Source organism: Hippoglossus hippoglossus, chromosome 8, assembly GCF_009819705.1.
Source record: "Hippoglossus hippoglossus isolate fHipHip1 chromosome 8, fHipHip1.pri, whole genome shotgun sequence".
NCBI classification, from domain to species: Eukaryota; Metazoa; Chordata; class Actinopteri; order Pleuronectiformes; family Pleuronectidae; genus Hippoglossus; species Hippoglossus hippoglossus.
In genome coordinates this window covers 23,011,460-23,021,969 of record NC_047158.1, presented here as the reverse complement: position 1 = coordinate 23,021,969, position 10,510 = coordinate 23,011,460, and the positions used below count along the sequence as shown (strand labels likewise).

Here is a 10,510-nt window from a genome sequence, read left to right as displayed (position 1 = left end):
GCGCCTGTCATCCATACATAAATAAAGATGGACGACATGTCTCCGCTTCCTGTTGGTGCCACAGTATCGACGTCCCCCCCACTCATGCACTGCTAATGTGATAAAATGCTGAAAAGCAAACGGTTAGTCTCTGGCTGCTGTGGTGAGACCCTGGTGGCAACGCCCACTTCAGCAATTTACTAACAAACAACTGTTAAGAAAAGGAAGGTAAAATCACCTCCCAGAGAATAACGAGAAACGATTATTTCTGTTGACAAACCAGTGCGTCTAGTTTGCAGGTAAAAGCCCTCGAGCGTCTTCACACCTGAAACATGCAGCTCGACTGGACGAGTTACAAAAGATCTTCAGCTCTCACAACAGGTCACAGTGTGACGATGCTGCTCACGCAGGTTTGTGGTGACGTAACAGGTGATGAGTTACGACCCAACCCGACTCTCACTTTGTTCTGAACAAATATTTCCTTCTTACTTTTTTCATTTAGCGAGCGACACGGTCAGAGTTTGTTTATAAAAACAAAAGCAGGTCCAGAAAGTGAAGCTGATGAAGAAGTGCCTGAAACCCGTCTTCTGTGTAGTGACCAGCAGGGGGCGACTCCACTGGTAGTTTCTATAGAAAGTGACTCTACTTCTCACTTTATAACGTCAGGAAACATTCAGGAGTTTCTGTCTCAGTCTCTAGTTTCAAGTCTTCTTCAAACAGCTGATGTTCATTTAGTGAATTATGATCATTTAGAGTCAAACAGACCATAAAGCACCGGAGGGGGGGGGGGGGGGGGGGATACCACAGTGGGATTGACATGGCGCTGAACAACATGTCAAACTGAGGTTTCAGATCAGAAACTCACAGACAACAGGTGACGTCCCGGTGGGTTGATACCTGGTTCTAAGAGCTAACTGCTCTAACGGAGGAGGAGGAGCGCTCACTCTGCTGCTACTTCTGGAGACTGAAACTCAAAGATCAACATCAGACGAGCACATCTGATCCACTGGATTTATACAGATTCAGACTTTCGTATAATTCATTAATTTAAACAGATACTGTTTATCCACTGTTAAAGAATCCATGACATCATTTCTGCTCTGATTATACATAAATATCTAGAAACATGTTGATGAAAGGCTGTAGTCTTATGAATTATTAATTATTCAGCAACTGAAAGATGTTTGCATGTCAGTCAAAACCTACACCTACACCTACACACCTACACACACACACACACACACACACACACACACACACACACACACACACACACACACACACACACCCTTTGTGAGAGTTTGTTTAACAAGAGGGAAGCTCTTTATTATTAATGAGAGTTTCACACTTTAACCTCCTTTTCATTTGGTCTGATCATATTCACACAGGTCAGTTCCACAGTCTGAGGTCAGAGGTGCTGAGTCGGACGTGTCACCGCACCAACACGTTACTTTGTAATTTAGAATATGAAAATATAAATATGAAAATGTTCTTACACACAAAGACACACAAAGAGTCAAAGAGGATGTTTCACTCTGTTGGATTTGTTGGAGCTTCAGTGTTGCTACAGAGTGAAGCATCTTCTCTCACAAACTCTCTGACAGGAAGTGACAGCGGCGTGCAGACACACAAACCGACTCCGCTCAGTGACCACGGACGTAACTGAGGTAACTGACACAACTGACGCAACTGACGCAACTGACGCAACTGACGCAACTGACTCCACAGACAAATACGTTTGTTTGTTACTGACACCAGCGACACTTTGAACCAGACCAGAGTGAGATTCTTCACTGATCTGTTGAAAGGTTTTTGTTAAAATATTTTAATATAATTATATAAATTAGAAACCAATCAATGCAAAACTATCAATTTTAATTCTAAGATTTTCTCGAATGTGTTTGTTAATTTTATTTTTCATCGGCTTTTCATTTGAGATATTTCTCTATTTCTTAGTAAATATATATATCCACATATTTATATTAATGTGTAAATGTTGAATAGTCTCACGTTTTTCTATCGTGTTTTTTTCTTGATCTGTGCTTCTGAAAATATGAAGCGTACAGGACACACACACACACACACACACACACACACACACACACACACACACACACACACACACACACACACACACACACACACACACACACACATACACACACACACACACACACACACACAGATTCCTGCAGGAACACATACGCATGCCTGCCCACCCACTTCAGCTGTAATAAGCAGGCTGCGTTTCTGAAAGAGGTCGGCAGCGATTATGTAACCACTGGATCTCTCACACACACACACACACACACACACACACACACACACACACACACACACACACACACACACACACACACACACACACACACACACACACACACACACACACGGTGGCTGCAGAAACTGTTTGAACAGTAAAATGAAAACAGGCTGAATATTTCCTCTCAGAAACCATAGATGATAAAAATTGATCTGTTCTCTGCAGACAGAAGATCCTCAATCATTTTCAGTCTTAACTCATCTGCTTATTATCTCCTTAGTTAATCATTAATCATTAATTATGTGTTTGGTGTATTATAAAAGCAGCAGAGCCAATGATGACGTCTGCTTTTTATATTAACAGTTTAATATCTTTACTGTGACATGAAGCAGAGAATGTGTGAAGGTTCACTGATGATGAACAAATCATAAAATAAGGAACGTTTGTGGAGCAGTGAAGCTGCTTCAGGCTCTTCTTCTTGAACTGGGCAGTAGAGGTGGATTAGGTCGGGTTAGCATAAGAAGCTTTTACAGGTTTTTTGTGACATCGGTGCAGTTTCCACCTGAAGGCTTCAGGTTCTTTATGTTGAGGAGGATTAAAGTGTGACGGAGGAGCAGAGGTGTGAATGTGTTCATTTAAAGGGGACATATCATGCAAATTCCACTTTGTTAGTGCTTCTACAGGTTAATGTGGGTATCTGGCTCATGTCTACCAACCCAAACACTCTGGGGAAAAACACTCGTGCGTTTTGTTATAGTTCCTCTAAGTCAGAAACGTCATGCTTGAGCGACTCGATTGAGCTTCCTGGGTTTTGTGTCGTAACAAGGAACTGGAAGTCTCCACCTCACCCCGTCCCCGTTAAAACTCCAGGACAACAGAAGGGGAATACAAAGTATGGGATGCATATTTGATAATTTATATCATATAAAATATGTAATTTATATCGTTTAAAATCATGGGGGGAGAGGGGGGAGGGGGGAGCTGGCTCATTAGCATTTAAAGGAACAGGCACTCAAAACAGGTCCCTCTGTGGAGGGCTGTTTTATACAGGGTAAAAAGGCTGTTTTATATGATCCTTGTGGTATTTTGACCAAAGTATGTTACAGACATTTCATTAAGACCCCAAGGAACCATATCAACTTGTGGTAAAGTGGGCATGCTATGTCCCCTTTAAAAACAACAGAACGCTTGTTACCGTCGTTTGTCGTCTGATCTGCAGCAGCAGCCGTGATTAACCCTCGAAAAACTGATTGTTGTTTTCATGATCCTGTTTTAATCTAGAATAAAAGAATATTTACGCAGAAAGTCGACACCTCGGTCTTCTCCCTCGTCAGGTTGTAGCATGTTTACAGCAGAGGTCAGAGGTTAACTCCGGCCGTCGTACAGATGCAGAAGTGATTCACACAGTTTTAGGTTCGCTGTGACTTTCCCTTCCTGATGATGTCGTTACCTCAGACATTCGTCACAAACAAACCTCTATAAATCCACTTGCTCCTGACTGAACTTCATTCCCACGTTTCCTTCAGTGTCACTGTGATGCAGTGACAGTTACCTGTGTAACCTGGGGTTCACTGCAAGCAGGAGCTGATCATAAATCCAGCAAACTAATATTTTCAAATATGTTCACAACAAAAACTCGTAGCCTGTAGCGTGGCTCGGACTGAGCTACTTTTCTTCTGGTCCCTAAAGACAGAATATCACATGTAACCTGATTTCTTACCTTTGCAGTGCACGTAACGTTTTCCCGCCACGCTGTCCAGCACAGTGAGGGTCAGGTTGTCGGGCGTGTCGGGAGGAAGAGGAGTCCCGCCTCCTCCGCTGCTGCCACCGCTCTCTGTGATCAGACTGGCCTCAGAACTCTGCTCGTCACTGGACAGAGACGGACTGCGGACGTCTCCTCCTCCAGAACCAGATCCAGAGCTGTTAGCGCTGCTTGGTACCGTGACCGGGCCGGTCCCGATAGCTGAGGGCCAGGGGGGGGGGTCCTCACTGTCAGGGCTGCAGGGGCCAAAGTTTGTAAGCTTTAATTACGTGTCTCTGATAAAAAGAGGAAATGTGGAGGGAACTGTCGTGGATATTGAGTTTACAACAAGAAACCAAAGTACTGTTGCTAGAAACATTTTGACTTCATAGATAATTAGTTCCGAGTGAACGAAAGCAGAATGAGTTTGACAGACAGGTAAGTCGACCAATCATTTCAGCTGAGACCAATAAACTGATTGGATGAGCATTTAACAGCTCAACAACGTCTTCAAATCTGAAACCACCTCCGTCCACATGAGTGTTTTAGGTGCAAATCAGAAATGATCCACGCTAACACACCTGAAAGCACATGACCAGTGTCATGTGATGTAAACAGGAAGTAGATGGTCTCTTCTGCAGTTGGTTGCTTAGTAACAGAAGTGATGGTGAAGAGTCAGAGCAGAGATTTCTTTTGTCTGAGCGACGACGAGGTGGAACTGTTACCGACAGGAAGTGTTAGCTTTGTGTTCACCGCTGGTAGTCGAGTCATGTGACTGATGAGAACCAATCAGGAAGAGAACGTGTCATCGTTTCTAATCATCTCAGTTTCTGTTTGTCCAGAATAAAATGCAGCTCCGGAGTTTTTAAACTAATACGAGACCAGCGATGTTTATAAACTTTTCTGTTTTAATGCGTCTAAATTTCCAAAGTAGTGTGAACGCCAGGTGTAACCATAGCAACAGCAATGCCTTTTAAAACTACAGTGTCATAGTGTGGATGTAGCCGCTGACAGGGGGCCGGTCAGCTCACTCCTGCCCCTGGGGCCTTCTTACCAGTTAGTCCGGCTCTGTCCAGGTCAGATTCAGTACTAATGTTTGACCCCCTATTGAAGGTTCAGTGTGTAGAATGTAGTGACATCTAGTGGTGAAGTGTCATGTTGCAGCTGAATACCCCCCCCCCCCCCCCCTTCCAAACTTCAGTCGTCAGTCGTCATAAAAACTAGTTTGTCCATTCTGGGCTACTGTAAAAAAACATGGCTGCCTCCGTAGAGAGGACCCGCTCCTGATGTAAATATAAAGTATTTATATATAAAGTATGTAAATATAAAGTTCTTAAATATAAAGGCTCATTCTAAGAAAACAACACTTTGTGCAGTTTGAACACACCAGTGGAAACATCACCAGGATGATTTTATATAACCTGACTCTTCCCACTGGACCTTTGGATCAGAACTGCAGGTACCTGAACACCTCCCGGGCCTGGCCGCTCTCAGGGGACGTCTCCCTGAAGAAGGGAACGACCCGGGACAGACTGGCCCTCCGCCGGGACGCTCCGGTTCCCCCGCTGGCCTTGTCCGCCACCCCGCCCACGAAGCCCCCGGCCCGGGTCAGCGCGGTGGTCTGCTTCTTCAGGAACTTCTCCAGGGGCTTCATCCCCGCCGGCATGGTGGGGGGCAGCAAGAGTGGTGCTGATGGGGGAGGAGGGGTGAGGAGGGGTGAGGGTGGGAGCTGATGGGGGAGGAGGGGTGAGGAGGGGTGAGGGTGGGAGCTGATGGGGGAGGAGGGGTGAGGAGGGGTGAGGATGGGAGCTGATGGGGGAGGAGGGGTGAGGGTGGGAGCTGATGGGGGAGGAGGGGTGAGGAGGGGTGAGGATGGGTGCTGATGGGGGAGGAGGGGTGAGGAGGGGTGAGGATGGGTGCTGATGGGGGAGGAGGGGTGAGGAGGGGTGAGGATGGGAGCTGATGGGGGAGGAGGGGTGAGGGTGGGAGCTGATGGGAGAGGAGGGGTGAGGGTGGGAGCTGATGGGGGAGGAGGGGTGAGGAGGGGTGAGGATGGGTGCTGATGGGGGAGGAGGGGTGAGGAGGGGTGAGGATGGGAGCTGATGGGGGAGGAGGGGTGAGGGTGGGAGCTGATGGGAGAGGAGGGGTGAGGGTGGGAGCTGATGGGGGAGGAGGGGTGAGGATGGGTGAGGGTGGGAGCTGATGGGGGAGGAGGGGGGAGGAGGGGTGAGGATGGGAGCTGATGGGTGCTGATGGGTGAGGAGGGGGGAGGAGGGGTGCTGATGGGGGAGGAGGGAGGAGGAGGGGTGCTGATGGGGGAGGAGGGAGGAGGAGGGGGGAGAAGGGGTGCTGATGGGGAGGAGGGGTGAGGAGGGGGGAGGAGGGGGGAGGGGGGAGAAGGGGTGAGGAGGGGTGCTGATGGGGGAGGAGGGAGGAGGAGGGGGGAGAAGGGGTGAGGAGGGGTGCTGATGGGGGAGGAGGGGGGAGAAGGGGTGAGGAGGGGTGCTGATGGGGGAGGAGGGGGGAGGAGGGGGGAGAAGGGGTGAGGAGGGGTGCTGATGGGGAGGAGGGGTGAGGAGGGTGAGGAGGGTGCTGATGGGGAGGAGGGGGGAGGGAGGAGAAGGGGGGAGGAGGGAGGAGAAGGGAGGAGGGGGGAGGAGGGGTGCTGGTGCAGAGACTGGCGGAGGTGCGAGCTGCAGGAGGCGGCAGGTGTCTCTACATCCTCCGGCCCTGCAGGTCGGCCTGAGCAGGTGTGAAGCTCCGAGGCTCCGCGAGGCGTCTCTGGAACAACGAGCCGACTTTAACCCATCGGAGGCGGAGGAGGAGGTGGATGTGGGCGGTAGAGAGAGCTTCTCTACCCCGTCTGTCTCTGTCGGTTCACCGCGGTTCTCCTTCAACACAAACCCCGCTCCGGTGGCCCGGTGGTCCGGTGGTCCGGTGGCCCGGTGGTCCGGTGGTCCGGTGGCCCGCTGCTCCGGTGCTCCGCTGCTCCGGTGCTCCGCTGCTCCGGTGCTCCGCTGCTCCGGTGCTCCGGTGCTCCGCTCCCCCGCGGCCTCAGCGTCCTGCTCCCCGCTCTCCGCGCTCTCTGCGGCCGCCTCCGTAAACACGAAGCTCCGGCACCGAGCGACACGTAAAACCCGAGAATGTGAAGCCCCGGACCGAGCTGCTCCTCTGCGGCCTGAGTCCCCGCAGCTCTGCGGCGGTTGCTCGGAGGTTTGTCTGGTGATGAGCGACGGGTCGACGGTCACAGGTTCGATCCCCCCTCACACCTGGAGGAGGAGGAAAACCCGCCTGGCGCGGTGCGTTCGAGGACGGTGGGACTTCTGAGTATCAGAGGGAGGAGGGGGGAGGAGCAGGAGGGGGGATACTGCGGAGGCCCCCCCCCCCCCCGTTAAATTAGTGAAATGAATCGTAACGCCCCCCCCCACACACACACACACACACAGCCCCGCCCCCCCCGGGCTGATCTGCTGCAGTTGCGCGCTCCCGACAGACCAGGACGTGCGCGTGCACGTTTACTTCTAGTGCTGTAAAATTAATGAAGAAAAATCCCTGACGACAAAAAGATATACTTTTATGATCGTAAACACACACACACACATATACACACACACACACACACACATATACACACACACACATATATATAACACACACACATATATATACAATCACGTTTCTCTGTTGTCGTGACGATAGTTTAGTTATCTTGTAAAAGAAGTAAAAACTGAGTCAGCAGGTGAGATCATGTGATCGATACTGACAAACAGATCAATACATTTATTTGTATTGATCTGATGACGTCAAACACTAACACAACAAAATGTCCTATATACAAAGTTAAGACAAAAGGTGCTTTATTTGTGGAGGGAAAACATTTTGAAATGTGATGTTTTCAGATGTTTGTTGGTTTTGTGACGTTAGAATCCGGTTTGTGTGTTTTTCTTGGTGATGAAGTCACTGATCATCGTGTGTAGCAGTAAAACTGTTTATCTGTCAACATGTGACCATCTGCTGACTGTTGATCCTCTAGAGACACATGACCCCCCCGTTGATGTGTTGGTCATTATGGGAGTGTTGTAACCTGAACAGGTCTGCGAAGAAAACACACACAGACACACACTACTCATCTTCACCCTCCAGTAAACAGGACTGCTCCCCCTGGAGGACACGTTACTGTAAAGTGACAGTGTTCAGTAAATAAAAGAAAAAAGCAGAATGATCCTTTATAACTTCGTGTTCATGCCTCTGAGCTGATTGGCTGCAGCAGCCTGTCAATCAGTTTACATAAGTGCTCCACCCCCTACATATTCTATTAGAGAAGCAGGTGAGAGAGAGAGAGAGAGAGAGAGAGAGAGAGAGAGAGGAAAAGAACAAAAAGATGAAAACACGTTGATCGTCAGTTATAATCTTTATTGATCTCTGAGTGGACGACAACGTTCAACACATACTACACATCTTCATCTTCATCACAGTGAACTGTCGGGTCAGCTCAGGTCAAAGGTCAAACACGTCTTTAAACAGCAGCTCGCGCTCAACACAGGAAGTAGATTCATAAAAAAATAACCACTAAGGAACATCCAATCAGAACAGTCGATCAACACATCATTAACAAATGAGCTGAACCAGACTGAAACTAAAGAGCGACAACTTGACAGCCCCCTGGTGTCTGGCTGCAGTATAGGTCATGAACCTCCTCCATGTTAGGAGATGGGACACGGACTAAATAAAAAATAAAAATCAAAGTAGACGTTAAATAAATGTTTGTCAAAGATGTTTCTGTCATTTCAGGTCGTTCTTATCTCACTGATGTTTGTTCAAGTGTTTCTGATCAGTTCGGTTCTAATATATTTGACTTCATGATCACTGCTGCACTTGCACTGCATTTTAGCTTAATTTATATTCATATATATATATATATTTATTTATTTATTTAAGGAGATGGTGGCATGTTGGCCATGTTATTAACAGTCTGTGTTGTGTGATGCTACGATCGAACACATAACACTGTCTGTGATGAGGTCACCATCACAACGCTGCTGCCTCCTCACCCCCCCACACACACACACACACGTCCATCATTCATGCGCTCACCTCGTCTGACGGGAAAGAGGTGAAACTTTATTTCAGAAAGAAAAGTTTATAAAGGGTTTTGTGAATTATAACCCAAAGTTCTGTGAATACTGACGTTAACGTAGTTCAAAATAAAACTTACAGCATCTCAAACCGACAGGGAAACAGACGAGAACGTTAGAGTTGAACAGTTTACTGGAAAAGATTCTGCAGGTCAAATAAACAACGTTTCCTCAGACATGTGAAACAAATACAGTCATTTCACTCCTGCATTCACCAGTAATAATAAAAAATAACAGTATTAAAATCAAACAGGGTCGTGTCAAAAAAGAAAAGAAAAAAAACAGAAAGCCGCTCATCTTTTTGCCGTCGCTACTTCTCTAAATTAAATCCATCGTAACATTCCGAGTCCCTGCCGATGCGTTTTCTATCTGTTGCTCTAGAATCATTAGAATATGTTGGCTGCTCTATTGTATCTGCTTCTATTTACATTTAGGTTCTATTTACAGCGACGATTAACGGCCCTGCCCACGCAGCAGCATCGCCTGTCAGACATTGTTTGTGCAACGTTTGTGTCGGCAATTGAATTTTCTCCAAAATGACGTTCAGACGAGTTTTCTCAACGTTTCCCCGCTCCGTGTTTCTCAGTTACTGTGCCGCTGATGTCTGAGGCGAGCGGACGGATGGCGTGCACGGAAAAAAGGCGGCGGCAAACAGTCGGTTTCATTAAATTAAACCGGATTTCTGCTTTGGCACGTCGTGACATGATGACACTGTTGATCATCAGGCTGCGACGTTCTTTGTTCTGTTGATCGATGAACCTGTCGTCTGTTTTATTGATGGATCAGTTTCACACAGATGTTCAGTTTACTGACAAAGAAAAACAATAGAGAACCTGGAGACAGAAAATTCTCTACGATGACAAAAATCGGAGATGTCGCTAATAAAACTCCCGTCCAAGGAGGCAGCGGCGATCGTCATGTGTAAGAACGCGTTGGTAACATCAGCGAGGAACATGAGCTGAATTCAAACTATAAAAACAACCGATCCACAGACTGCAGATTCTCGCGTTTGTTCTTCCTTGTTCACGTTTTGCATCCAGACCACAGAGAGCCAACATGTAAACACGCCAACCTTCTGTTTCCTGTTTAACGAAACTGACTAACGCTGTGAAGTAAACACAGAAAACAACTTGACAAGACAAACTCAGACCGATTGTATTCTAGTCGACAGAAAACTTCACAGTTTAAACCAAACTTTTATCATATCGACTCAACTCCGATCGACGACGTCCGTCCGACTCTCCAGTTAAATGTCCGCAGGCTTTGAACTTGTTTTTTAGTTTCTTGGATGTTGCTAAAAAACACATTGGCTGGAATGAACCTGTGTTCCGTCGCCATCACGGTCGATCTGCCAAACCGCCACAGGGTCGGAAATGGGGGGGGGGGGGGGGG

General features: G+C 47.7%; 2 protein-coding genes and 1 long non-coding RNA gene across 5 annotated transcripts in view; 1 reads left to right on the top strand and 2 right to left on the bottom strand.

Moving 5' to 3' along the window:
• Nucleotides 1-5,720, bottom strand: part of rapgefl1 (Rap guanine nucleotide exchange factor (GEF)-like 1) — a 17,600-nt gene extending 11,880 nt beyond the window's left edge. Inside the window, exons 1-2 of the mRNA XM_034592707.1 lie at nt 5,447-5,720; nt 3,963-4,240 (exon numbers count right to left, since the gene is read on the bottom strand). Of these exons, the coding sequence (XP_034448598.1) occupies nt 3,963-4,240; nt 5,447-5,649 (481 nt within the window). The 5' untranslated portion in view covers nt 5,650-5,720. The remainder of the gene's footprint in view (nt 1-3,962; nt 4,241-5,446) is intronic.
• Nucleotides 2,057-10,510, top strand: part of si:ch73-366l1.5 (FILIA-N KH-like domain-containing protein) — a 39,459-nt gene continuing 31,005 nt past the window's right edge. For 2 of the 3 annotated variants that reach the window (XM_034592731.1, XM_034592735.1), the window contains exon 1: nt 2,094-2,134. The gene's annotated coding sequence lies outside the window, so the exon portion shown is untranslated. The other variant, XM_034592732.1, reaches the window with a different exon arrangement.
• Nucleotides 8,376-10,504, bottom strand: LOC117766036. Its single transcript, XR_004614656.1, has 2 exons — nt 9,055-10,504; nt 8,376-8,619 (listed from the first exon to the last, which is right to left on the bottom strand). It is a non-coding gene; the product is annotated as an uncharacterized LOC117766036 (long non-coding RNA).